This window comes from Hemicordylus capensis, chromosome 6, assembly GCF_027244095.1.
Source record: "Hemicordylus capensis ecotype Gifberg chromosome 6, rHemCap1.1.pri, whole genome shotgun sequence".
Taxonomy (NCBI): Eukaryota; Metazoa; Chordata; class Lepidosauria; order Squamata; family Cordylidae; genus Hemicordylus; species Hemicordylus capensis.
In genome coordinates, this window is record NC_069662.1 from 8,980,777 (window position 1) to 9,008,732 (window position 27,956).

General features: G+C 50.0%; 1 protein-coding gene, 1 long non-coding RNA gene and 2 other non-coding genes across 9 annotated transcripts in view; 3 read left to right on the forward strand and 1 right to left on the reverse strand.

Moving 5' to 3' along the window:
* Window positions 1–27,666, forward strand: part of CHD8 (chromodomain helicase DNA binding protein 8) — a 68,246-nt gene extending 40,580 nt beyond the window's left edge. For 5 of the 6 annotated variants that reach the window (XM_053262118.1, XM_053262122.1, XM_053262119.1 and 2 more), the window contains 24 exons: window positions 28–171; window positions 1,114–1,369; window positions 2,592–2,805; window positions 3,718–3,913; window positions 6,125–6,292; window positions 7,073–7,252; window positions 8,619–8,729; window positions 9,077–9,288; window positions 11,034–11,233; window positions 11,559–11,760; window positions 12,611–12,700; window positions 13,832–13,935; window positions 14,740–14,854; window positions 15,148–15,223; window positions 15,987–16,044; window positions 16,143–16,338; window positions 16,738–16,946; window positions 18,674–19,246; window positions 20,632–20,777; window positions 21,998–22,249; window positions 22,498–22,605; window positions 22,707–22,886; window positions 25,313–25,432; window positions 26,349–27,666. In XM_053262118.1, coding sequence (XP_053118093.1) covers window positions 28–171; window positions 1,114–1,369; window positions 2,592–2,805; window positions 3,718–3,913; window positions 6,125–6,292; window positions 7,073–7,252; window positions 8,619–8,729; window positions 9,077–9,288; window positions 11,034–11,233; window positions 11,559–11,760; window positions 12,611–12,700; window positions 13,832–13,935; window positions 14,740–14,854; window positions 15,148–15,223; window positions 15,987–16,044; window positions 16,143–16,338; window positions 16,738–16,946; window positions 18,674–19,246; window positions 20,632–20,777; window positions 21,998–22,249; window positions 22,498–22,605; window positions 22,707–22,886; window positions 25,313–25,432; window positions 26,349–26,831 — 4,593 coding nt within the window. In that variant the 3' untranslated portion in view covers window positions 26,832–27,666. The remainder of the gene's footprint in view (window positions 1–27; window positions 172–1,113; window positions 1,370–2,591; window positions 2,806–3,717; window positions 3,914–6,124; window positions 6,293–7,072; window positions 7,253–8,618; window positions 8,730–9,076; window positions 9,289–11,033; window positions 11,234–11,558; window positions 11,761–12,610; window positions 12,701–13,831; window positions 13,936–14,739; window positions 14,855–15,147; window positions 15,224–15,986; window positions 16,045–16,142; window positions 16,339–16,737; window positions 16,947–18,673; window positions 19,247–20,631; window positions 20,778–21,997; window positions 22,250–22,497; window positions 22,606–22,706; window positions 22,887–25,312; window positions 25,433–26,348) is intronic. The other variant, XM_053262123.1, reaches the window with a different exon arrangement.
* On the forward strand, window positions 14,961–15,069 carry LOC128332185 (small nucleolar RNA U6-53/MBII-28). Its single transcript, XR_008310604.1, has one exon. It is a non-coding gene; the product is annotated as a small nucleolar RNA U6-53/MBII-28 (small nucleolar RNA).
* On the reverse strand, window positions 20,090–26,353 carry LOC128330008 (uncharacterized). The gene is made up of 3 exons (XR_008309914.1): window positions 25,310–26,353; window positions 23,946–24,090; window positions 20,090–20,785 (listed from the first exon to the last, which is right to left on the reverse strand). It is a non-coding gene; the product is annotated as an uncharacterized LOC128330008 (long non-coding RNA).
* Window positions 22,320–22,413, forward strand: LOC128332187 (small nucleolar RNA U6-53/MBII-28). The gene has a single exon (XR_008310605.1). It is a non-coding gene; the product is annotated as a small nucleolar RNA U6-53/MBII-28 (small nucleolar RNA).
* Window positions 27,667–27,956: the final 290 nt, after the last annotated feature.

Below are 27,956 nucleotides of genomic sequence, written 5' to 3' on the forward strand. Positions count from 1 at the left end.
GTGATGTCCTTCACTTTCCCCTTCTAGGAGCACAAAGTCTTATTGACTGGCACCCCACTCCAGAACACAGTGGAGGAACTCTTCAGCCTCCTGCATTTCCTCGAGCCATCCCAGTTCCCCTCGGAATCGGAGTTCCTCAAAGACTTTGGTGACCTCAAAACTGAGGAGCAGGTACAGAGCCTTCACCCTACCTTCCTTTGGTCTCATGAACACACAAAGCTGCCTTATATTTTATATTTAAGAGAATGCCTTCTCTGTTATGAGCTCCATTGCCTGTTGAGACCAACTGGGGAGGTCCCTCTGAAGCTGCCACCAGCTCATCTGTTGCTTACTCAGGGGCAGGACATTTATCGGGGAGCACATTTCAAAGGCTCAGCACCAATGGAAGAGCCTCCCCATCTCTGACAGCTTTTAAAAGGGCTGTTAAGTCACAGTTATTCACCCCAGGCTTTTAATTAGACACATAGAATATATCATTGTTTTAAATTGTTTTAATGTTTTAACTTTGATTAAAACAATGTTTTTTCATTATAAACTGCCCAAAGACCTGAATTGTGGGCAATATACAAATATGCTAAATAAAAAATTGGGCTATCTTGCCCCGTATTGTCTAGGAACATAGGAAGCTGCCATATACCAAGTCAGACCATTGGTCCATCTAGCTCGGTATTGTCTATACAGATTGGCAGTGGCTTCTCCTAAGTTGCACGCAGGAGTCGCTCTCAGCCCCATCTTGGAGATGCCAGGGAGGGAACTTGGACCTTCCTGCTCTTCCCAGAGCAGCTTCATCCCCTGAGGGGAATATCTTACAATGCTCACACATGTAGTCTCTCATTCAAATGCAGCTGGGCAGACCCTGCTTAGCAAAGGGGGAAAGTCATGCTTGCTACCCCAGGACAAGCTCTTTTCCCTCCATCTCCTTCCCCTCCCTCTCCTCCTCCTACTCCAGGGGTCCTTGAACGTAGGTCCCCAGATGCTGTTGGGCCACCACTCCTGTCATCCCTAGCCACAACAGCCATTGGCTTTTGACCCACTGGCCCTCCCCTGAATTCCCCCACTTTGGCCCGACCCCCCATTCAGCACAGACTTGCCTCTGCTCATTATGGAATCCAGGTGCAGAAGCTGCAGGCCATCCTGAAGCCCATGATGCTCCGCCGCCTGAAGGAGGATGTGGAGAAGAACCTGGCCCCCAAGCAGGAGACCATCATTGAGGTGGAGCTGACCAACATCCAGAAGAAGTACTACCGGGCCATCCTGGAGAAGAACTTCAACTTCCTGTCCAAAGGGGCGGGCCACAGCAACATGCCCAACCTCCTCAACACCATGATGGAGCTGCGCAAGTGCTGCAACCATCCCTACCTCATCAACGGTAGGTTGCAGGAGGGGAGAGCTGAGCTGGGGTGTCTGGCGCAGGTGGAAAGGATGCCGCACTGGAGGAGACAGCCCAGGGTGGGCAGATGCAAGACAGCACGGCCAGAGAAAGGCTCGTTACAGGATTGGTGGAGCTGCAGCGGGGCAACGATCCCCTACCCCAGGGGCTCTCAGACTTGGGTCCCCAGATGCTGCTGGGCTGCAACTCCCATCATCCCCTGCCATAATGCCGTTGTGGCGGGCGTGGTGGGAGTTGTAGTTCAACCTCTGGGGACCCATGCTTGAGAAGCCCTGCCCCGCCAATTTCATTCTTATGCGGTGGCGAGAGGCATTTTGGAGACGGGATTCTGAAGAGGATCTGTATTGAAAACACCATTTTTAATGTCGTAATTTCTCATGGGCTTCTCTGCAAAAACAACAGCATTCATTCTCTCACCTCCCTCCTTGCCTTTTGTAGGCAACCAAGGACTGTTCATTCAGGCATGCCTTTGGAGAATAGGAAAACCTGCAGGCAGGGAACTATATGTCTTCTCTCTATGTGTGGGGTTTTGTTTACAGTGGGTTAAAGAGTGTTTCAATTAATTATCATATTTATATGCCATTTGATATATACATCTCTAGGCGAAAAGGCTGAGAAAACAGGTGTGTCTTAAAGACAAAATTATGTCTTTGCTCTTTTTAAATAATTTTTTTATTGTGGATTGTTTTGATTTTAAGATATAAATTGCCTTGACCATTTTTAACGAAAGGTAGTATATAAGTTTTAAAATGTGGATTTATCGTACCCACCCAGCCCCACTTATAATCCTCATGATTATCAAAGCAATCTTGATATTAACAAGGTAGATTTTAATTGAGTCTAAAAAAAATCTAACGGGGTTTGGTATTGATAGCTGAATAAATATTTGAAATATTGAATTTCTTCCCAAGTTTTCAACTGCAAGTACAGAAAGGTGTCTTCCCTTAGGCTTTTTTTATATAAATTGACTTGAGTTCTTTTGAGAGGTGGAACTGCTGACGTGAGGAGCAGTGTGAGGATAAAGGGGCTTCGGTCTGAGTGTTGTTGTTTTTTAAAGCAACTTTCTAACAAAAAGCACTTCTTGGTTGCATGTTTGAAAATCTGTATTCTCAAGTTTTGAGCTCTGGGTTCCTTGTCACTCTAATTTCATGAGTTCCGTTCTTTTCCCCCGTCCGGCTTCTCCCTCCCTTTCCTGACTCAGGGGCGGAAGAGAAGATCCTGACCGAGTTCCGGGATTCCTGCCACCACCACGTGCCCCACGACTTCCCCCTGCAGGCCATGGTGCGTTCCTCCGGGAAGCTGGTGCTGATCGACAAGCTGCTTCCCAAACTAAAGGCTGGCGGGCACAAGGTGCTGATCTTTTCCCAAATGGTCCGCTGCCTCGACATCCTGGAGGACTACCTCATTCAGAAGAGGTGAGAGACTGCACCGAGTTGTGCGACCCAGGACCAAAAAATTTGCATTACCCTGAAAGCCAAGATCTGGATATTCCACTTGAGTTAGAAAAAGAAGAATTAAGCAAATGTGACCAATGCAGTAATCTCGTTTTTTTCAAGCGGGGGCCACTTTGGCAAGAAGACCTTCAGCGTGAGAGCCATCTTCCACTGTGCTGACGTCTGCGCAGTATTGTGCTTTTCTCAGGGCTAGGAGGGCCCTTTAAGAGATACAGGGCCCTCTCTGAAGAGCTCTAGGAGGAAAGCACCAATAAGGGCTACACTGCCCAGCATTCTGTTCATGCCTTCCAAGATGGTGCAGGGGCTCAAGAGGGCTCCGATACCCTTTAAAGCAGGGATTCTCAATGTGGGGACCCCCGATATTATTGGACTTCAACTCCCACAGTCCGCAACCAAAGGGGATTATGGGCGTTGAAGTTCAATAACATTTGGCTTCACAAAGTTGAGAATCCCTGTTCTAAAGGAGGATCCTGGCGTTGGGCACAGCACAAAGGAAACGGTCACCTCCATGTGGTGCCAGGGGGACTGACGACTGCAGGGTGCCAGCTTTGATTGAAGCTTCACACAAGCTCAAGAAGCAGTTGGGCAGGGGGTTGCACTTAGGGCTTGATGGGGGTCACCACTGGCCCCTGGGCCTTGCAGTGAGTGGACAAATGTTTGTGAGTCTTTGGCTGTTGTGACTGGGGATGATGGAAGGTTGTAGTCCAACATTATCCAGAGGCCCAAGTTTGAGAACGCCTTCTCTAGCCTTCTGAGCATGGGAGAGGCAGGCAGGAGTGCAGTATAGTCTTGGTACCATAAGGTCTGGCCGCTCATACTCTATAGAATCGGTGTCGCATTCAAGAATGTCTGGCCCACCTCTTTTTCGCACAGGTACCTCTACGAGCGCATTGACGGGCGGGTGCGGGGGAACCTGCGGCAGGCTGCCATCGACCGCTTCAGCAAGCCTGACTCGGACCGCTTCGTCTTCCTGCTCTGCACGCGGGCAGGGGGCCTGGGGATCAACCTGACGGCCGCAGACACCTGCATCATTTTTGACTCTGATTGGAATCCCCAGAATGACCTGCAGGTACGAGGGGGATGCTGCAAGCAGAAAGCCAACCTTCCGTTGCCTGCAGGTTGGAGCCTGATGGGCAAAAGCACAGGTTCAAATACCCACTTGGCCATGGAGATTATGGGGTGACTTGGAGTTCTTCTCTCCCTCCCTTCCTCCTCAGCCTGATGCTCCTCGCAGGGCTTTTGTGAGAATAAAACAGGAATAACCCCGTAAATGCTGTTCTTGGCTCCTCTGAATATTGCAGACTATGATACCAATGCGATGGTTCTGCAGGAGTGGAGGGGGAGGGTATCCTGAATGGGTTACTCTTCTCACTCAGACTGAGGACAGAGCCATGCAAATGAGCACAGTTGTTGGGGTTTTCTGGTCCCACTGGGTGATGGCCACTAGCTTGGCTGGCTTGAAAAGGGGCTTAGACAAATTAATGGAGGACAGGTCTACCAATGGCTGTCATGGTGGAGAGGTCTTTCTCGATGGCTATAAACTATCTCCAAGTTCAGAGGCAGAATGCCTCTTAATACCAGTTGCAGGGGAGCGACCACAAGAGAGAGGGCACGCCTTCATTTCTTGCCTGTGGGCTTTCCAGAGGCACCTGGCGGGTGACTTGTGTGAAACGGGATGCTGGAGTAGATGGGCCTTGGGGCTGATCCAGCAGGGCTGTTCTTGTGTTCTATGAGGTGGTTCCCCCAGTTCTAGCCCTGCCTGCTCTGCAATGAGAGGCAATTTTCAGAGCTGTGCTCTGACTGGGTCACTCTCCCTTCCCTCTTCCTCCCTCCCTCTCCAGCTTAGCTATTCAAGGTGGGAAGGGAGGCAGCCTTGTTTGGTCGCAACAGGAGCCTTTCTCAGTCATGGGAGGGCTCTGGGGCTTGGCAGGTGACCTTCCCCTCCTGCCACCACCCCAAGTCGTGTGGCTCAATCATTGGCTGCCGGCCACCGAGAGATCAGGAGGTGCCACAGGAAGCACCTTTTCCAGCCAATCGGGGGCACCGGCTCCAAGAGGCAGGGCAGGAGGTATGCTGTCTCTAGCCTCCACTGACCAGGCGCTTACGCGGTGTGTGTTAGTTTTGTAAACTGTCTTGAGAGAGAGCGGTTGGGTAGCATATGGCATCTGTAAATGAAAACAGAGAAGGGGCCAGGGAGGGTTGGCCGAATCGGGGCACAAATCTCAACTGCTCTTCTGAGAGTGATGAGAAAATTAGAATCTCTTTGCCACACCCCCAGAATTGTTCTGATGCTGGTAGCATACTCTCTTCCTAGGCAACTCATGTATTCGGGGGCTGCCTGCAGTCTTCCACTCAGGCCCTGGTCAGACCTAGACCTGTTTACTCCTAATGAGGCTCCTAATGAGACTTATATACCATTCTTCAATGAAAGTTCTCAAAGCGTTTTGCATAGCGAGGGAAGAGAGCTGGCCTTGTGGTAGCAAGCATGACTTGTCCCCTTAGCTAAGCAGGGTCCGCCCTGGTTGCATACGAAAGGGAGACTAGAAGTGTGAGCACTTCAGGATATTCCCCTTAAGGGATGGAGCCGCTCTTGGAAGAGCAGAAGGTTCCAACTTCCCTCCCTGGCAGCATCTCCAAGATAGGGCTGAGAGAGGCTCCTGCCTGCAACCTTGGAGAAGCTGCTGCCAATCTGTGTAGACAATACTGAGCCAGATGGACCTATGGTCTGACTCAGTATATGGTAGCTTCCTATGTTCCTATATAAAATTTAAATAATAAATAAATAGATAAATTAAATAAAATGGCTCCCTGTCTCCAAAGGGCTCAAAATCTAAATAGAAACGTAAGATAGACCCCAGTAACAGCCACTGGAGGGATGCTGTGTTGGGGTTAGATCAGACCAGTTGCTCTCCCGCTGCTGAATAGAAAAGAATCACCATTTTGAAAGGTGTGTCTTTGCTCAGCTCATTAATGGCTTTACTTCAGAGCTGGGACTTGCTTGGGCATCCAGTGACCGTGTTTTGGGGTTTCCCATTGATCCTGTAGTCTGTCTTGTAGGCTTTCCCCCTCTCTTAAGCCTCTAAGTGGTGGATGCTCTCCTCTGACTCCACTAGCAGGCAGGTTCTTTTGAGGTCTCCTTCCATTCCTATATTGAGAATACACCTTTCTAGGGTCCTCCACCAACTTGATGGCCTCTGTACGAGCAGTCTTGCACTAGGGGCAAGGGGGGGGCACCTAAATATCTTCAGTCCATAAATACTATCCCTCGGTTTCCCTCTAGGCTCAGGCTCGCTGCCACCGGATTGGGCAGAGCAAGGCGGTGAAGGTCTACCGCCTCATCACCCGCAACTCCTACGAGCGTGAGATGTTTGACAAAGCCAGCCTCAAGCTGGGGCTGGACAAGGCCGTCCTGCAGTCCATGAGTGGGCGAGAGGGCAGCATCGCTGGGGTAAGCACTGCTGGCGGGATGGGGGGTGGTGGGAGCAGAAGGGGCCCAGCAGCAGAATTGTGGTCTCTGGATATGTCCCGTAATCTTCACTTGGCTGCAGATCTAGTCCTAATTGTTCTGAGTGTGGGGTGCGATTTCTAATACCAGGTTTGGGGTGGTGGTGTGTGTGTGTGTGTGTGAGAGAGAGAGAGATTTGTTTAAAAGGCCACATCTTGTGGATGTGTGGCTTGATCCAAAGGTTATGGTAGTACTTCTGTTCTCGGTGGTCAAGAGCCAGTGTAGTGTAGTGGTTAGAGTGTCGGACTAGGACTTGGGAAACCCAGGTTCAAATCCCCACTTGATCATGAGGTTTTCTGGGTGGAGGTGGACCCAAGTATCACAGTGCCTGAGACAAGGCACCAAATGCTGCTTTGCCCGTGGTAGGGGCCAGCCCCCTTTCAGAACTGACCCTGGCAAGCTTTGAATGTGGTGCAGGAGGCAGAAGGGAAGGAAGCGGCAAACTGGAGAGCTGTTGGCCACACCTGGAGGCTTTGGCCACCCAAGACACCCCAGTAATATGTCTCCTGAGATGACTGCCTCGCCTCATGAAAGGGCCGCCCCAGTTTCCGGGTGACCTTGGCCTAGCTGCTGTCTCTGAGAGGCTGGTTATGAGAATAAAAGTGGTGGAGGAGAGAAGAAGGGCTATGCCTGTTCTGTGTTCTGTAGAGGAAGGGTGGCTGATAAGAAGAGGGTTGGAGGAGATGGGTCTGCTAACAGTTGGGTTGCTGCCTCTTGTCCCAGATCCAGCAGTTCTCCAAGAAGGAGATTGAGGACCTCCTGCGCAAGGGAGCCTACGCTGCCATCATGGAAGAGGATGACGAGGGCTCCAAGTTCTGCGAAGAGGATATTGACCAGATCTTGCTCCGCCGTACCACCACCATCACCATTGAGAGCGAGGGCAAGGGGTCCACCTTTGCCAAGGTACCCTCAATCCCTTCTTCACCCCTCCTCCATTTTAAAACATTATTTGGTGGTAGACAAGCAATCAGTTGCCTTAAGTGGCGCAGCGGGGAAATGCTTGGCTAGCAAGCAGAAGGTTGCCAGTTCGAATCCTCGCTGGTATGTTTCCCAGACTATGGGAAACACCTATGTCGGGCAGTAGCAATATGGGAAGATGCTGAAAGGCATCATCTCATACTACGTGGGAGGAGGCAATGGTCAACCCCTCCTGTATTCTACCAAAGAAAACCACGGGGCTCTGTGGGCTCCAGGAGGCAAAATTGATGATGGCACACTTTACCTTCATCTTAGACAGCAATCAATTGTAGCTGGGGATGATGGGAGTTGTAGTTCAGCAACATCTGGAAGAACCCTGGTTGGGAACCACTGCTCTAGACCCTGCTTGTGGGCATCTGGTTGGCTGCTGTGTAAGGCCAGATGCTGGATGAGCTGGGCCTTTGGTCTGACCCAGCAGGGATCTTCATAGATAGGCTGTGGAAGAGATGCAGGATCTTTTCAGAGAGCTAGCAAATAGTGGGATGGAAAGCAAAATGAGATGGGCATTGATATTGTAGTGTAGGCAATTTGCTATAGCTGGTGTTCACCAGGACTGGGCAGACTTCAGGTTTCTGGGATCTACTTTCTTTTATTATTACTAGAAGCACAAGGTCCATCAGTTGGAGGCAAGTGCAAAATAGTGCTAGCAGGCAGGAGGAGGAGGATGACATGCACTTGGAATTAAGGACAAGGGCCCCTTACACATGCTTGGCCCAGGGATTTTTCCATCCCAGAACGGAACTCCTCCTTTTGCACAAAAATCCACTCCTGGTTTTCCTCCATCTCATTTTCATTTTAGCAGACTAGTGGGGAATGAACCTTCATGCTGGTTGAACAATTGGGAGTTGGAAACCCTTGCTGATATACTGCAAATCACCCAGAGATTTCCCTGTAGATCCTGTTCGCTTTCCTACTCGTCCTTGCTGTACAGAGCACAAAAGATATCCCCCTGTACCAGGGAGTTTATAATCTATGCTGGAGCAACAAAGGGTGGGTGGAGAGGAGAGGGGAAATGTTTGGGATTGACATAATAATAGCAAAGTTGGGGAGGCTTTGCTGAAGAAATGGAAGAAGAAAGCATGTGGGTATGTGTCAACAAAGAGTTTCAAAATAACTTGCACAGAACTGCTCACATGGTGGGGGGGGTGTTTCCAAAATGAAGTTCTGCCTCTGCAGTACAATAGCAAGCATGTGGCTTTAAAAAACCCATTGATATGAAATTAAAACAGGATATCTATCCATTGTGTGACAGTTGCTCAGTGCAACCTTTTCCTCTTCCTCTCTTTCCCAGGCGAGCTTTGTGGCTTCTGAGAACCGGACAGACATTGCCTTGGATGACCCCAACTTCTGGCAGAAATGGGCCAAGAAGGCAGACTTGGACCTCGAGATGCTCAACAGCAAGGTATGCCGGGAGGAGGCCAGGCCTGGGAAGGCAGTGCTGTGTCAAAGTTGCCCAGTAATTGAAGGCTTTATTGCTTAAAGAGAAGAAAGCTTCACAGCAGTCCCACATCCAAGTGCATGAAGCCCTTTCATATACATGTGTGTTTCATATATGTGTGTATGGGGCCCGGAGTGGGGGGGAGAGCCTTCAACAGCTTCCTCCCCACCCCAACCCCATGACAAGAAGTGGTACAGGCCTTGCAAGTTTGCATCAGCCTGAGTTATGGGAACTGGCTCTTGAGAACATCCCGCCAAAGGGCTGAGTATTGGTCCAGGGGACATACTTTGGATGTTTCCCCATCTCCACAGAACAACCTGGTGATAGACACGCCCCGGGTGCGAAAGCAGACCCGCCACTTCAGCACCCTCAAGGACGACGACCTGGTGGAGTTCTCGGACCTGGAGAGCGACGACGATGACCGGCCGCGTTCCCGGCGCCATGACCGCCACCACCACCCACTCCACCACTCGTACGGGCGCACGGACTGCTTCCAGGTGGAGAAACAACTGCTGGTCTATGGGTATGTGGCATGGGGGGAGGCAACGTGGTGGGAGGGTTGTGGGAAAGGGAAGATCATTGATTGAGTTGAGCATGTATTTTTTTGCGCCGGGGAGGTACATGTGGCCTTCCTTTTGGTGGGGAGGTAGACGTGGACAGAAATGGATACTGACCCTTAGGAGGAGAGTTGGTCTTGTGGTAGCAAGTAAGAATTTCCTCCTTTTGCTAAGCAGGGTCTGCCCTGCTTTGCATTTGAATGGGAGACTGCATGTACAAGCACTGTAAGATATTCCCTTTGGGGGATGGAGCCACTCTGGGAAGAACACCTGCCTGCAGCAGGTTTCAGGTTCCCTCCCTGGCAGCATCTCCAAGATAGGGCTGAGAGAGACTCCTGCTGGCAACCTTGGAGAAGCTGTTGCCAGTCTGTGTAGACAATCCTGAGCTAGATGGACTGATGATCTGATCTGGTAGAAGGCAGCTTCCTATAGGGATAAATCCCATCTCTTCCAAACAGTGGGGTTCTTTGACAGTTCGTCAGTATTCCTCAAGTAGTAGAGCAGTAATGGTGGATAAGCTTCCCCCAAGACACCTTGCTCACCTCTACCAGTACAGTGCACAGCTGTATTGTTGTGTGAGGGTGGAGGGTCGGGTGGTTCTGGGTGCACTTTCAAGTGTGAACAGGGAGGCAGTGATACCCAACAGACCTGGCCTCCGGTGGGTTGACGTGTTCCCTAGAACATTTCCAGAATCCTCTACAGTTCCTGGGGTTCTGAAGAAAAGGGAAATGTTTCCAGATTGGGAATGGGACTGTAGTTCAGTGTAGAGCATCTGCTTGCATGCAGAAGGTCCCAGATCGAATCCCTGGCAGCATCTCCAGGTAGAGCGGAAAAAGACTTCTGCCTGAATCCTTGGAGAGCTGCTGCCAGTCAGGGTAGACAGCACTGAGCTAGGTGGACCAATGGTCTGACTCCACATAAGGCACTGCCCTACATTTCAAAACTGCCAGTGTTTAAAACACCCTTCTTGCATCTTATGGAACAGATGAATTCAAAAGACAATTTCAGAAGCAGCGCAGAATGATGCTGTGGCCTGTTTCATACATAGCGCAAAGTTATGGCTTAATCTTACATGCATGAGCCATGGCAAACCTTTGGTCACTTTTGGTCACTTGCTTCTCTCACATGTGCGGGGAGGGAATGTGAGGCTGCCATTTGCTGCTTCGAACCAACCGCAGTGTCCCATTTCATCTGACTCCAGGAAACAGTGGTTTGTATAAAATGAGACAACATACCATGCTTTGACATCTTAAAGGTAACGGACTTTGGTTTGATAACTGAATTGGTCAAACTGATTTTGCGAATCATGATTGTATTCAGATGAAATGGGGAACTGCAGTCTGTTCTAAACCACAAATAGAAGCTTTAAAGGAGGGAGGAAGTGGTGGCAAGCGAACAAGTCTGAGGCTCGTGCACATGACACTAAACCAGCATTTCCCAACCCAGATCCCCAGATGATTTTGGACTACAACTTCCATCATTCCCAGCCACAAGGGCAGATGGGGGTTGCAGTGCGTCATCATCCAAGGACCCAAGGTTGGAACGCCCTTGCACTAAACCATGGTTTTGCATTATGACTGAACACAGACCATTTTCACTAATTAGAATATGTCCCTTATGGTGATTAGAATATGTCCCATAATAGCTTGGGGGTGGATGAACAGATGTTAACTCGTGTTAACAACTCTGACATGGCTGATTTGCCTGGCAGCTGGGGCCGCTGGCGGGAGATCCTGTCTCACGGGCGATTCAAGCGCCGAATGTCCGAGCGGGACGTGGAGACCATCTGCCGCGCCATCCTTGTGTACTGCCTCATGCACTACCGGGGTGACGAGAACATCAAGGGATTTATCTGGGACCTCATCAGTCCGGTTGAGAATGGCAAAGCCAAGGAGCTCCAGAATCACTCTGGTAAGTGGAGGGCTTTTTTCAATTTCTTTCTCCATCCATTAGGGGCGAAGCCAGACCTTGGCCAAGCTAGAGCCGCCATTTTGGGGCAGACCACTCAAGGTGTAGCCCCATGGGATTTTGTTGGGCGTTGTGGTCTTGGTTCTAGGAAACTCAAAATGGCGGAGCTCATGTGATGCTAATATATGTTGCTGGTGCATGTGAGGTGTCCCCTCTTTCGTGGAGGGGGGCTCCTAAACTGGTTGGTGTGGGTGACAGTTTTATGATGACATGATGAAAAGCTGGGATGACCCTAATCCCTGTTGCGCTGGTTCCATGTCGTACCTAGAGAGCCATGCCCCTGCTCTGAGCTCACTTCCTGTTCCTCGGGCAGGCCTGTCCATCCCAGTCCCACGGGGCCGCAAGGGGAAGAAGGTGAAGTCCCAGACCACGTTCGACGTCCAGAAAGCCGAGTGGATCCGCAAGTACAACCCAGACACGCTCTTCCAGGATGAGGGCTACAAGAAACACCTCAAGCACCAATGTAACAAGTAAGTTGGGATGTGGAGAGACCCAGTTTGACACAATAGGTAGTGAGAGCAGGCCCCAGGTTCCAGTTTTCTAGCTCCACCTGCATGCATCCAGAGAAGATGGGCTTCCCATATTTCTGACAACATGGCAGCTAAGGATGGGGCAGTAGCTCAGAGGTGGAGCCCTGCTCTGCATGTAGAAGGCCCCGGTTCTGGATTTCTGAGATCTCTGGTTGAAATGATCAGGTAATAGGGCTGGGAGAGATCTCCCTGGCCTCTGACCCTGGAGATCTGCTCCCAGTAGATGATACTGGGCAAGAGGGACTGATGCTCGGAGCCTGTATAATTTTATTTTACTTGTTCACACTTACCCTGTGAGGTAGGCTAAGCTGAGAGAGAAGCGACAGGCCCAGAGTCACCCAGTGAGTTCCATGGCTGAACGGAGATTTGAACTCCGGTCTCCCTGGCCCTAGGCCCACACTCTTGAACAACCACAGTACACTGCCTCTCTTCAGCACATGGTGATTTCCCATATTTGTGGTTTCATCTGCAGTCTATCCCAAAAGGTGGGCAGAGATGCAGCTCTGTCTGCATTGCTCCCTGGTTACTCCTGCCTTCCATTTTGCAGAAACAAACCTTCCAGAGACAGCGGATACCCCTGTCCATCCCACTCCTTGCATGTGCATGCCCCAGTCGGCAGTCCCCTGTGCCCAGGCTCGGGGGAGCTGATCCTCCTCACTCCCTTCCAATATTTGCTCGTGACTGAAAGGCACAGAAGCTTGGGATGCCGCCTGGCCTAGCCCAGCAGAGGGTGCCTAGGTCCCCCTGCTGTGTCATCGCCTGGCAGCAAATCTTCACTCTTTTTCTCCAGGGTGCTGCTGAGAGTGCGCATGCTCTATTACCTGCGCCAGGAGGTGATCGGGGACCAAGCCGAAAAAGTGTTGGCAGGTGTTGTGTTCAGGTACCGTGTCCTTAATTGATTCCACCCTTCCTTCAAGAGGCTCAGGGGGTTGCCTGGAGTTCTCCCGTCTTACTCCCCTCCCCCGAACCCACCCACCCATTAGACTCAACGTCCCTGTGAGGCAGGGTTAGGACAGGAGATGGTCACTGGCCCAAAATCTCACCAGGGAAGTTCATGGCTGAGGATTTCCCTGGTGAGCGATAGAAATGACAGGGAAACATGGGAGGAGGGCTGGTCTTGTGGTAGCAAGCATGGATTGTCCCCTTTGCTTAGCAGGGTCCGCCCTGGTTTGCATTTGAATGGGAGACTGCATGTGTGAGCACTGCAAGCTACTCCCCTTAGGGGATGGGGCCGCTCTGGGAAGAGCATCTAGGTTCCAAGTTCCATCCCTGACATCTCCAAGATTGGGCTGAGAGAGACTCCTGCCTGTAACTTCAGAGAAGCCGCGGCTATTCTGTATATAGACTGAGCTAGATGGAGCAATGGTCTGATAAGGCAGCTTCCGATGTTTCTACAGAACTCCTTGTGTCCTCACCCTTGCGTTGCCTCTAGGCATGCAATGGGTAGGTGTGCTGTGGGGGATGAGATGGAAGGGAGATGTAGGTGTTGCGTCGATTGGGAGGATGTGCTTCATGACCCCAGGAGAAGGTTCAGTTCTGTAGGGTTTACAATAGCAGTCCCCCTCGGATAAGAGGTGGTCTTGGTCCTCTAGCATCGTGGTTTTTAAAAGCGACTTCCTGGTCCTGATATTGTTTGTCATTTGGAGTAGGATTCCTCGGAATACCAGTGGCAGGGGAGCAACAGCAGGAGAGTGGGCATGCCAGTTTCCTGCTTGTGGGCTTCCCAGAGGCATCTGATGGTGGGCCACTGTGGGAAACGGGATGCTAGGCTAGATGGGCCTTAGGCCTGATCCACCAAGGCTGCTCTTATAGTCTTATGACGAAGGATTGAGACTTGGTTCTTTCTGTTCTCCATAAATGTCTGTCTATAGGTTTAGCTCTTGCCTTGTGAAGAGAGTGGAGATTTCTCCAGCACATTACCGATGAGTTTTCCATCTGCTTCCATCTAACATCTGCTTTTCTCTTGTGTTCTCCACACACACACACGCCCTCGATCAATTTCTCCCTGCAGTGAAATTGACATCTGGTTCCCATTGGTGGATCAGGCTGAGGTCCCCACGGCCTGGTGGGATGCTGAAGCTGACAAGTCTTTGCTCCTTGGAGTCTTCAAACATGGTAGGTGGCCTAGCAGTAAGCCATTTAGGGAGGGTGGTGGTGGAAGAGGCTAGTGGTCACTCCCCAAGAGACAGCTCTGCTCACTATGAACACGGGATATTCAGGCAAATGCTTCCCTCAGCATAGATTCATGCTTGTGGCTCCATGGCAGGTAAATGTCTTCTCTCAGCCTCTGCTGACAAAACGTGAGTGGTAGTGGGGCTATTCGAATTTTTTAGACATCTGTGTTCATGGTACTTTTCAGAGACTGAGAGGAGAGGTTTCTGCCCCATGGGGCTTTACAGTCTTGTGGCCTACCTCACAGGGATGTTGTTTGGGGATGCTGCCTGACTTGAGAACATAGGGTATGCTAAAAGTAAACTGTGAATACAAAAAGAGCATCTTTAGAGGTGAAGGAGAGAAAAATTCCCAGCTCATTGAACAAAGTGGTACCTTTTAAAAATGGTGGTTGCCTTGTATTTATCAGGAAAAGAGTAACTGTTGTGTCACAGCACAACATCTTTCCAGTGATGGTTGCTGGTGTCTCCCTTGCCTTGCTTTTTAGATTGTGAGCCCTTTTGGGACAGGGAATCGCCTTATTTCTTTTTCCATAAAAACTACTTTGAGAACTTATCTTGCTGAAAAACGGCACATGCATATTGCAGTAGTAGTTAAACGTATTGCACGGGAGATGGCAATGGGAAACCCCTCCTGTATTCTCCCAAAGACAACCACAGGGCTCTGTGGTCACCAGGAGTCAGACAGCACACTTTACCTTTTAGTTAAACGGGCATCTCACTCTGACCTCTTTGGTGCCCCCTTCAGGCTATGAGAAGTACAACACCATGCGAGCAGACCCTGCCCTCTGCTTCCTGGAGAAGGCTGGTCGGCCGGACGACAAAGCCATTGCCGCTGAGCACCGCCTGGATGTGGGAGAGGGGTGAGTGGCTGTCTGAGGGGATGGGTGAGGTGAGGGAGTGCTCCAGTGGGAGAAAGGTTAGCTTGGTGTAGGGTCCGGTGGGGAGAGAGGGCAGGATGAAGCACAGCACCCATGATGACCCGCCATGCTAATACCGAGGCACCGAGTCGAGCCCTAAGCTCTGAACCCGGGTGTCAGTGAGTTCAGCTTGCTTCTCACAAGAAGGCCTGAGGTGCCCACAGGTCGGGCCCAAGAAGGATCAGGACTTAACGTGGACGAACTGATCTTGTTCTTTGTTTTCTCTACATCCGTAGTGTGGATTTCGACAAGGACTGTGAGGATCCTGAGTACAAACCAGTGGGGGCTCCCGCCAAGGAGCAGGATGATGAGGTGAGTTTCTGCACCAGGATGCGGAACTTGGGCCGGTCACAGAAGCTTGGGAGATGGAGTGGGCAGGTATGAGAGATGGGGCCACCTCAGTGGTGGTGCCAAAATGGTGGAACACCCCCAACTCTCCTGGGAGTGGTAGGCTCCTCCTTTCTGTGTTTAGGCAGATAAAGAAAATTGTATCTATTCCAGCAGGTGTTTAGTGTGTAGTGGCTGATGCTTCCTAAAATGTTTAACTTTTACTGCTGTTGTGTTCAATTGTAACTAGTTCTTACTGTGCTATAGCTGAGTTCGGTGCATTTTTCTTAGGTCTTGTCTGTTTTAATTTGTTGACTTGCTGATTCTGGTTTTTAAGTGTCTTTATACTTTTGAGCCATTGCGAATCCTGCTGCTATAGAAAATCAGTTTTTTAAAAAACCGGGGCTACTGTTTTAGAAACAAGGAAACAACAAAAATTCAAATGCTTCCTATTTTTGGCCTTCATAATTTTGCAGTCATTGTTTTGAAAGTAACCTTTCCGGAAAGCAGGGGGCAGGGGCTATGCCGCTATGCCCTCTGGCCACACCCCCGATAGCCCCACCTCTTGCATTTAGCAAATAGAGGGTGGAAATATGGGCGGGGGGGGAGGCTGGTGTGGTGTTAAAAGCTTGAATGCAGAACTCTTTGTATTTCATGATATATTCTGAATGCCAACTAGAAGCAGCTAATCAGGGTCAAGGAAGCAACTCCCGATCCCTCGCTTATACTGCTGCTCTTTTCGTTACAGGGTGACCCGCTGATGATGATGATGGATGAAGAAATCTCCGTGGTGGATGGTGAGGAAGGTAAATGGCTGGAAGCGTTTTGGTTGAAGGAGGGAACTGAAGCGCTGGGCACTGCATGGCCAAAAACCAAAGTGACACCACTTGTGTCTTTTCCTTAGGCCAGCCAGGGAACCTCTTCTGGCCCTCGGCCTCGGCACTCACGGCCCGTTTGCGGAGGCTGATCACCGCCTTCCAACGGAGCTACAAGCGCGAGCAGCTCAAGATGGAAGCAGCGGAGCGAGGAGACCGGCGGCGCCGGCGCTGTGAGGCTGCCTTCAAGTTGAAGGAGATGGTGCGGCGGGAGAAGCAGCAGAGGTAACACTATTGGCTAGCTCGGAGGCCCTCCCCAGAAGTGCGTCTTCACGTGCTTTTCTGCCCACTGCTCCAAACTGGAGAGAAGATCATTTGCGGCTAAGATCCATGAGCAGAACAGGCATGCATCATGCAGACTGAGCAACCAGTTTGATGGAGCCAGTGAAAGAAATCTGTTTATGCCATCCAGTTAGAGAAACCTTAGATGCTTCATTGAATACACTCCATATGAAACTAATAATTCCTCAGCTGCGTTCCTTATAGCAGCCATTGCTCACGATACAGTGGTTGGCTCCTCCCCCCGGCCGCCACACAGTTGGCTTACACAGTCATAGCGGATACCCAGGATTGATGTAGGAGGAGGGTCTTCCATGTAACCATCTCCTTTTTTCTATCCCAAAGATGGACACGACGAGAGCAGTCGGACTTCTATCGCGTGGTCTCTACGTTTGGGGTGGAGTACGACCCGGACACCATGCGCTTCCACTGGAGCCGCTTCCGGGCCCTGGCCCGGCTAGACAAGAAGACGGACGAGAGCCTTGCCAAGTATTTCCATGGCTTTGTGGCCATGTGTCGGCAAGTGTGCCGGCTGCCCCCTGCCGCCAGCGATGGTGAGTTACTAAGTGGGGGGTAGCAAAGTCCCAGGGCTGTATAGAACAGCAGATCCTGTTGGAGTCTGTCTGCTTTATGGTGCCTGCCTTCCTTCTCATATCCTGGACAGTGGAATTATATTATATTATATTATATTATATTATATTATATTATATTATATTATATTATATTATATTATATTATATTTATTTTATATTATATTTTTGGTGGTGCCTTATTCAGAACTGTGAGGGGGAAAGATTTGGAGGATGGTAAGCAAATATGACGAACTGCCCTGCCCGGCTTCCTGCCACACTGGTGTGAGAATCCATCGCATGGGAATGGGATGGAGAAAGGGTTAGAACAAAAACTGTAATCCTAGAGAGTCTTTCTAGAAAACGTCCTGGTGGACTCGGTGATGTGGGTTTTGTGGAGAATTCTGAACTGGAAACTTTTCTGGGAAGTTTCCTCATGCCCCGAAGCAGATTGGACACTCAGTTAACATATTTTGTCTAAGTTAACGCTTAAAACTGAAGTGTACTATGTTAACGTTACATGTTTCCCAAAAAAGTATTTGAACTGAAATAATGGACAAGGGTAAAAGAGAAAAATCAGTAAAGCATTAATGTGATGTATATGTTTTATGTTCAAACTAGAAGCTTTATTTGGAGATTATTTTTACTAGAATATTTGTAAGTATTTTAAGACCATAACAACTCAGAAGCATACACTTTTGTACATGGTTTACATTTTAAAAATAACAAAGGCACTAAAAATCTTAATTTTAGAATGCCCTACAAATAAATATTGGTAGTAGTAGGAGGAGCAAAGAGCTGTTCCTTGATATTCACAATAGATTGTCCATATTTTGTAGATACTTTTAAACTTTTAATTAGGTTTGTATTTTTATAATGCATTTTAATTCTTTTTGTGTAGTTTTTATGGTTTTATATTGTGTTAAATGTTTTGTAAACCACGTTGAGGATATTTTAATGAAAGGTAGTATAAAAATTTAACCATAACAGACACACAGAGAGAGACGGGGGTGGGGGCACATGCTTCCTAGGGCTAGTTGCTTAAAAAAAACTTTTGAGACTGCCCAGTTGACTGGTATTGAGTTACAGATTTAATTTTATGAACCAGTGCATGGTTAGAAGTGGAAAAATTTCCATCCCCTGCCCCTGGTTGGACTTGCTTCCAAATAAATGTGTTTAGGATCAAGCTGTAGGGAAGTGGGAAGGAGAAGGCATGGGAAGTCATGTGTGCAAACACTGTTCCGCAGGGAGAGTGCTAGAGCCTTTCATATTACTACTGTTCAGCATCAGCAGTGCTTTAGGTACTGCAGTCTGTCAAACTGGCTCGGGACCAGTGTTCCCTGGAACAGGGATTCCCAGATGTTATTGACTACAACTCCCAGCATCTCCAGCCGCAATGGTACACCCTTGTTGGAACTGGACATTCCGACACACAGGCCTAGTATCTTAACATGTACAGAGGGAGGATCGAATGGAAAAACCTTCGTTTTACATTTGATCCCCTAAGAAGATATAGAGGGAGAGGAGGATTTAATTTAAAAAATGAAGGAAAGGAGGAAGGTTTGAAAGAAGGGAGGAAATGGGGGTGTGGCTGGATTAGGGGGAAGAGGGCGTCATCGAGTGCTCTGCTTCGCAAGCCGTCAAACTGTCTCGGGCTGCCGCTGACGGAAGCCAGAGAGGGGACACCGTTTTTCTCTCCCCTCCTCCCCCAGAGTCCCCAGACCCGACCCTGTTCATCGAGCCCATCACGGAGGAGCGGGCCTCGCGCACCTTGTACCGCATCGATCTCCTGCGGCGCCTGCGGGAGCAAGTGCTGTGCCACCCCCTGCTGGAGGAGCGGCTGGCGCTGTGCCAGCCCCCGGGCCCGGAGATGCCGCCCTGGTGGCAGGGCGGCCGCCACGACGGGGAGCTGCTGCGCGGCGTGGCCCGCCACGGCCTCAGCCAGACAGACGCCACCATCATGCAGGACCCGGAGTTCTCGTTCCTGGCAGCCCGCCTCAACCACATGCACAGCCGCGCCGGGGGCACGGGGACGCCGCCGCCGCTGCCGCCGCCGCCGCCACAGCCTTCGGGGTTGCCTCTTGCTGGAGCCGGTGCTGCTACTGCTGCCCCTTCCCCCCTGCTCCTCCCCCCATCTTTGCATGAGCTACCTGCTGCACCACAGCCCCCGGGCCTCCCCCCGAAACCCGACTCGGCCGACGACTCCGACTCGGAACTGGACCTCAGCAAAATCTCGGCTTCTTCATCCTGTTCCTCCACCACGGGCTGCTCTGATGACAGTGAGGGTGAGCAGCTCTTCCGAACCCCTCTTCCGTGTGTTCTCTTTTCCCTGTCCCCCCCCTGTGGACCACTTCAGTGGAGGGCCTCGTAAACTCCCCAACCCCTTTTAAACGTTCTTATTTGTACGCTGGTTTTCAACCAGAAGTCCTCGAAGCCGTTTACATAGCAAAAAGGACAAGAAATCTGTCCCCTGTCCCCAAAGTGTTCACAACTTAAGAAGAAAACATAAAGGAGATCCCAGCAGCAGTCAAAAACCACTATGCTGGGTTGAATCTTCCTGTTTTATATCAGAGACCCACCATTTATTTAAAAAAAAAAAAAAAGAGACCCACAAGAGCTGGTCTTGTGGTAGCAAGCATGAATTGTCCGCTTTGCTAAGCAGGATCCACCCTGGTTTGCATTTGAAGGGGAGACTACATATGTGAGTCCTGTAAGATCTTCCCTTTAAGGGATGGGGCTGCTCTGGGAAGAGCACCTGCATGCTTGCGTGCAGAAGCTTCCAAGCTCCCTCCCTGGCAGCATCTCCAAGATAGGGCTGGGAAAGAGTCCTGCCTGCAACCTTGGAGAAGCCGCTGCCAGTCTGGGTAGACAATACTGAGCCAGATGAACCAATAGTCTGACTTAGTATATGGTAGCTTCCTATGTTCCTATGTCTCCTTGCCCAGCTGAAAGATAATATTTTTAAGTTAATCCCTTAAAAAATATTATCTTACAGTCCCAGTTGATGAAAGGAGGGTTTTTTTCCCCCTTTCACCTGATCCATCAGTTACATTTAAATAACCTGCATATTGCAAAAATCTCTAGGTGGCTTTTTGAGATAGCGAAAGAAATCTGGGTAATTCACAATGTAATAAATAAGACTGTTTTTATTGTTTGAAGGAAGGGCCATCTCTCACTTTTCTTTACCAGCTTGTCATGAGGACCAAAATACGCTTCTAAAACAGAACTGGGGCCCATTGATCAATTTAAGCTGTATGCACCTCTCAATTAAAGCTGCAGCCCCAATTAAAAATCCCACAGCGTCCCTGAAGGAGATGAGCTGCATTCCTCTCAAGCAGGGCTGCACAACAGCTGCCCTCCAGCTTTGGACTGCAACTCCCATCACCCCTGACGATTGGCCTGTGAGGATGATGGAAGCTGTAGTCGAACAGCTGGAGGGCCTAAGTTGTGAAGGTCTGTTCTAGAGTTTGTGGGCCTTCCTTAGGAAATCAGCACAGATCGTCATACCTGGTATTGCATAATTCTCCTCCATGTGAAATCAAGGAAAGGCCCACTCATCAAGATTTGTGTAGGATGGATGCGATTTGTGTACCCACTCCTTGGTGTGCCTTTTTCCCGCGATGGCCCCTCCTAACGACTGCCGTGTACTCTTCCCCACTCCCCGCCGCAGGTGAAGAGGTCTCTTGCAGTGGGAAGCTCTTTGAAGAGGAGGAATCGCTGCTGTCCCTGCCCACTTCCCACGAGGGCAACTCTCCGCAGCCCAGCGCCTCGGACCTTCTGCTCCAGGAGCGCCAACGAGCCCACGAATGGCCAAAGGTAACAGGCTGGGAGGAGGAAGATTGTGTCAGGGTGGTGTGTGAATTGGGACATGCCCTGCTTCAGAACAACGAAGTCGACACACAGTTTAGCATCCTGGACAGGAGTGTGGGTGGTCAGAGTCCTCCACAGTTCTTTACACATCTCCTGGACTATCAGAAACAGAAAAGCAAGCAAATACTGGAAACGGGCCTGAGTGCCGGCCTGTTCCTGCATGGACCTATCCAAATGCCACCAGACATCTGCTGAGGTTAGGCAAGCAGCGACTGGGAAGAGAAGTGCTATAAGGAGAAGGAGTCAGCGTGGTTAGAGTGCTGGACTAGGACCGGGGAGACCCGAGTTCACATCCCCATTCAGCCATGAGACTTACTGGGTGACTCTGGGCCTGTCACTTCTCTCTCGGCCTAACCTACTTCACAGGGTTGTTGTGAGGAGAAACTTAAGTATGTAGTACACCGCTCTAGGCTCCTTGGAGGAAGAGCAGGATATGAAATGTAAAAATAAAATAAAACAAATACATAGTTTTAAAAGTGCATGAATCTTACTTCAGGCCTTGAAGCTTACTTCAGGCCTTGAACTCCTTCCTGTTCTTTGACTCCAGGAGCCAGACAATGGACACTTGACAAAATTACCAGCTTTAGTGACGGACATTGTGAAGAGGGAGAGTCGGTGGGCTTCTCTTTATCCTTGTTACAAATAACAGAACAGAACAGGCTGCATGGGGCAAATAAATGTAAAAAAAAAAAATATTTTAAGTAACTCTCCCTCTGAATATCCTAGTCTACACACCACAGTTAAAATTCTAGGTGCCATAGCTCCCTGGTGCCTGGGATTTGTCAAGACCTGGCTTACTTACGATAGAAGCTGGTTAAAAATAGATTCACATCATTAGTCATTTTTTGTATGAAATTAGCCATTCTGCATAGAACGGGGGCAACCTGGGGCGCTCCAGTGGCTGTTGGACTACAACTCGCATCCCCAGTTGCAATAAATTGCAGCTGAGGATGATGGGAGTTGTAGTGCAACTGACGAGTCCTGGGTCGGCTGTCCCTGGCACAGGAGGAGGAGCAAAGAGGTAGGAAATATAGCGTGCTGCTATCTAGGAGAGCCTGGCTTCTGAACGGAGAAGCCCCGGATGAACCTGTAAGAGGGGTTTCTGGGTTCTTGGGTGGCGTGGCTGATACTGACTGTGCCTCTCTCTCCCTCTCCTCCCCTGTCAGGATCGAGTGCTCATCCACCGCATTGACTTGGTGTGTCAGGCTGTGCTCTCGGGGAAGTGGCCTTCCGCACAGCAGGCCCAGGGGGCGCTGTGTCTGGGTCAGGGAGAAGGCCTCTCCCGCTTGCACGGAGAATACACCAGCTCTCCTATCCCTCACATCTGCCCCCTGGCATCGCAGGACGAAGGGGCGACCTCCTTCACCCGCCTCAGGCACAGCGGCCAAGAGAAGGAGTTCACTGTGCAGATCAAAGACGTGAGTGGAAGGCAGGGGTGTGGGGCAGAGGGGCTAGGGAGAGATCACGTTGTGTGGGCCAGCGGGGGCTTGCCTTTGATGACTTGCCATGCTAATACCGAATCCTCAAATAGAGGCAAAGGCTGCGTTCTGGGTTTTGAGGAATCTATCTGGCGCTGAGGCAGCTCTGTATGTGGGCAGGAGTAATGCGGAGCAATTTTGTGGGCTCCTGGTGAGTGGGAAGTCCTAATCTCTCGTGCCCTTCCTAGGAAGAGGGAATCAAGCTGACCTTCCAGAAGCACAAATTGGTCCCGAATGGCACCATGCGGGACCGCCCTGCCATCACCCAGAAGAAGAGTAGCAAGAAGATGGTGGAGGTGAGAGGCGGAGGGAGAGGGTCAGTGCTTGGGACCTGGTGGGCGGAGCTGCGAAAGGGGTGCAAGGTTTGGGAACCTGGAATCTCTCTCTTGGGTTCCAGCTGGAGCTGCAGTGTCTGGAGGCGCTGAGGGGCCCCGATATTGACCTCGAGGCACGGATCCCAGTGGTGAACAAGACAGACGGGACACTGCTGGTAGGCGACGCTGCTCCCCGGCGGGCTGACCTGGAAGTGTGGCTTCAGGCCCACCCCGAGTTTGCTGTGGACCCTCGCTTCCTGGCCGTGAGTGTGTTACCCCGTCCTGGATTTTTTCAGACCGTCACAGTCATGCCTGCTTCAGGAACTGTTTAGGTTTTGCCCTCTGCTGCTGCCAGCACTGCACCCCCTTTCACCACCATCTGTGCAAAAATAAAGACGGGGTTGCCATACTAAGGAAAATTACTCGAAAGAAGTCCCATTGAAATTCGGACAAGTGTAAGCAATGCCTAACTTGGCCTTTTTCGTTTCAGTGGGACTGCTTGGAGCAATTTTCCTCAGAATGGCAACCAGTGGGTACCATCCAGACTAAATCACTAAGTTACTCTTAGAGTAACTTCTGAGTAGTACTGTTGAGTAACTCCGTCTGGATGTCAACCATCTTCTGAAGCAGGGATTAGCAACCGGGGGTGGCGGGTGGAGAGGTGCACGTTGAATCCAGTCCACTCCCTCAATCTTGTCAGGAAGGTGTGGCTCTGTGTGTTAAACTGTGGTGCCTTGCTTCAGAGGCTGTGGGTCTTAATCCTCAGGGAAACCTGGTCACTGTACCGCTAGACCTTTTTAAGAGAGGGATCATAGCCAGTGTTCCCTGCAACAGGGATTCCCAGATGTTGACTACAACTCCCATCATTTCCAGGTGCAATTATCTTTGGCCTGGCGGTGATGGAAGTTGTAGTCAACCACATCGGGGAATCCCTATTACTGGGAACACTGGTCCTAGCTCAGTGGTAGAGATCATGCTTTTCACACCCAAGGTTTCAAAGTCGGTGTGGGCCTCTGGTTGGGGCCCTGGAAAGCTTCTGCCAGTCCAGGTAGATCAGGGCTGCTCAACTTCGGCCCTCCTGCAGATGTTGGCCTACAACTCCCATAATCCCTGGCTATTGGGCACTGTGGCTGGGGATCATGGGAGTTGTAGTCAAAAAACAGCTGGGGGGCCTAAGTTGAGCAGGCCTGAAGTAGATGGTACTGGACTGGATGGACCAGTAGACTCACCAAGACACACCTGTCTCCCTAAATGAGCTGAGCCCTGAGCCATTTTGGAAGGGCGGTATATAAATCAAATAAATAAATAAATGGTTAACCCACTCATTTCCTCTGGGATCATGAAATAATGTGAAGGGATCTGAGGAAGGAGGAGACATGGATGATGACGAAAACGCTTTCTTGTGGCCCTGGTCTCTCTCCCCAGCATGCTGCCTGCGTCCCTCAGCTGGTGCTGCAGGTTCAAGACCTGCAGAAAGAGAGAGAGAGCCAGCATGGTATAGTGGTTAGAGTGCAGGACTAGGACCGGGGAGACCCAAGTTCAAATCCATTCAGCCATGTTACTTGCTGAGTGACTCTGAGCCAGTCACTTCTCTCTCAGCCTAGTCTATTTCACAGGGTTGTTGGGAGGAGAAACTTAAGTATGTAGTACACCGCTCTGGGCTCCTTGGAGGAAGAGCGGGAGATAAAATGTAAAAATAAATAAGACTGGGTGCAACATAGGGAGGAATATAACATAAGGAATATAACATAAGGAACGATTCTCTTTCCACTGCTTACGCAGTCCAGATGGGAAATAGTTTGAGGGGGATCTAGAGCGAGGTGTTTTGCAAGTCTTTGCTGTTGGTTTGTCTACTTTGGGGTAGAAATTAAGAGGGGATGTGAAGGAGCTGAAGTGGGGAGGAGTGGGGAAAGAATGATGGAATGTGTGTGGAGTTGGGGCGGGAAATGGCGCATGGTTAGTGGGGGTATCTTTTGGGGTCATGAAGATGCAGTGTGAAAGTTCTGTTTAAGAACTGTAAATTTATATCCATTGTATTGATCATATATGAAATTGATATTCACAGTATAGATTAACCTACTGTGAAAGATCTAAAATGCTTAGAAGGGGGATATCATGGAGAGCCAGCGTGGTGTAGTGGTTAGAGTGCTGGACTACGACTGGGGAGACCCGAGTTCAAATCCCCATTCAGCCATGAGACTTGTTGGGTGACTCTGGGCCAGTCACTTCTCTCTCAGCCTAACCAACTTCACAAGGTTGTTGTGAGGAGAAACCGAAGTATGTAGTACACCACTCTGGGCTCCTTGGAGGAAGAGCGCAATATAAAATGTAAAAAAATAAAATAAATAAAATAAAAAATTTGTTTTGCACTTTCAAATCTGAAAAATTGTGATGAACAAATCTCTCTGTGTTTGGAACCCTTGAATTCAAAGTACTGTGTTTACCTGAATCTAGTCTTACTTGAAGACTAGGTTTTTTCCAAGTTATTTGATGTTAGAATCAGGGAGTCTTAAATTCAGAGTCCCCTTTCTTTCAGGTAAAATACAGTATAAACTGTATTTAACCTGCATTTTTAAGGGGGTCATTTTAAATTCAGAGTCATCTTCTATTTGGATAAAAAAGGCCTATGTGCATCTCACCCCAACACCCTAAGCTGCAATTGATGCTTGCCTCTTTCCTCTCTCACCAGTACATGGAGGAGCGCCGGAAGCACAGGTGGCCCCGATTTCCGAAGCCCGTCCCGATAGAGCACAGCTGCTTGGGGCTGGAGCGGATGCAGGCAGCTGGTATCTCTGCCAACGGCAAGAAGGTGATTAAATGGCAGAGCTCCCTCCCTCGTGATCTCCACTACATCCAACTATCCAATACAGCTGTTAAAGAAAAAAAACAAAGCTGCAAATGCATGCAGGTGTTCACAGACTTGGGCCCCCAGATGTTGTTGGGCTGCAACTCCCATCATCCAATCCCCATTGTGGCTGGGGATGATGGGATGTGTAGACCAACAGCATCTGGGTGAACATCTGGCTCTTGAGAACCACTGCATTAAGGTTTTCACATACTTTTGGAATCCCAAGAAAAGAATGTGTATGACTGTTTAAACTTTTAATATAAAAGGTGCTTAACAACGCCAACATCCACAAATGCAGAAACCCTGAAGAGAAATATATTCATGCAACATTTCTGAATATATGGGTTCCTTCGGATATTTAGTAGTTGACAAAATCACCAACTTTGGTTGCAATGTAAACTGCAACCAAAATCTGACTTGCCCACACTCTGAAGATTGCTGTTAATTTCATTATTAAAATTATGTGCCATTCCCTGAGAGAGCACACACACACACCCAGATAGCAGCAGCAGCAGATGATCCAGCGAGATGATGTTAGCGGCTAGAAGTGTGTTCATTTAAAGCAGACTGCCTTTGTGGTAGCAGCTCTAAGCTAAAACTTGCTTTAATTTCCCCCCCTACATACCCCCCTCCAACACACACACTCTGTTTTCCTACATGCGTTGTATGTTGTTGATGGAGAGTGTGAAGAAGCCCACTTCAATAGGAAAGAGCCTATATATATTGAGAGAGGTGTTCAGAGAGCTGTCCTGTAGATGTCCTAAATTATGAAGATAGTTTGCAGTGGGCAATACGGGAGGGAGAGAGGGAAGGAATACAGCACTAAACAGCCTACCCTTTCCCCTGCCTTATATGCACTTCTTGTCCATTTGCCTAGGGCTTCTTGCCAGATCCCACTATGAACCGCCTTCTGCCAGGACCAGTCGGGGCTGAGAACGCCCAGAAACGGGGCCGCCAGACGCCCATGGAGTTCTCCAACATGATGGCTCTGGTGGGAGCCGGCCGGGTCCAGCTAGGAGCCACAGGGCCTCTCGCCTTGCACCATGCCCATTTCCAACCCGGCCCGGCCCACGGCTCCCCGTTGTCATACATGCCCTTCTCAACTGCAGCTGCTGCCACGGCTGCCTCCTCCTCTGGCACCCTGCTGCATCCCGGGCTTGGCCACGCCAGCTTTGCCACGGGCCCCTTGCACCTGGGCCATCCCCAGCCCGTGGACGAGGATGAGGACGAAGACGAGATGGACGACTTGTCTCAGGGCTACGCCAGCTCGGAACGGGACTTCTCCTTGCTCGACGACGACCCCATGATGCCGGCCAACTCTGACTCCAGTGAAGAAGGCGACGAGGAGGGGGACGACTGAGCTTGTCCTGAGCATGCACAGACAGACGGACGCAAACAGGGCCAGCTTGCTGGGACTTGACACCCCCCCTTGATGTTGGACTTGACAGGCGAGAACTTCATGTCCACTTGGCATGTGCCAGTTGAGTTCGCTTCGTTCCACACGGCTTGCAAGGGAGGACAAAGCGAGGTCTTTCCAACACAGCAAGGGCTGGCTGGACAACTGTTCTCCTAGAAGGGTGCTCCCGTGTGGCTTTAACAGAAGTAAATGGCTGCTGGTTTGGTCAGCAAGTTCTGCTTTTCCTTCCAGCACTTGGTATCAATTGGCAAATGCCCTTGAGGCTGTGGTGGTGATCTCCCTGGGGCAGCGCGACCATAGCAGGAGCCCAGGCTAGCTAAGCCAATCTGGGTATAGTTAGCAGCTCCTTCTTTTATTTTTGGCTCTCCCCACAGCCTGCTCCATTCCTTCCTTCCCCCCACCAACCCCAGGTTCATGTGCTGTAGCATAAGTGCAAGGTGGGGTAGGTGGCGGTGGGGGCTTTCCCTTTTCCTCCGTCCCCTGTCTCTCTGCGTGGGTGGGGTTTATATTTATAAATATGTAATATGTCTTGTGTAATATGGCTGAGGCTGTGGGAATGAATTGTGGGGGAGTCAAGTCACGGAGGGTGGGTTTTTGGGTGGCAGGGGGCTGTGGGTGAAGAGAAATAGAGCTTCCTGTAGCTGGATTCTCCCCTCCCTCCTTTTTTTTCTTTTTTTAATAAAAGAAGCAAAATGTACAAAAAAAAATCCCCTCAATCCTACTCCTTCATTCCACTGTATCGGTTGCATAAAAATATTCCTAAGAATGGGGATGTGAATCTTGTGTGTCAGGTGTCTTTATCTTTTGGGGAGACTGGAGGGCAGAGGTTGGGAGGAAGGCTCAGAGATTGATGGATTGTTTTTTTTTTGTGGGGAGGGGCCATAACATGGGCCAGAGCACCTGCTTTGCATGTAGAAGGTCCCAGGTTCGAACCCTGGCAGTATCTCTGGGTAGGGCTGGGAAAGACTCCTACTGACAGTCTGTTTATAGCAGGCAATACTGAACCAGACGGACATCATAAGTTCAAGACACTGCTTGGGTGAAGGCTCCTTGAGTTTTGATAAGCAA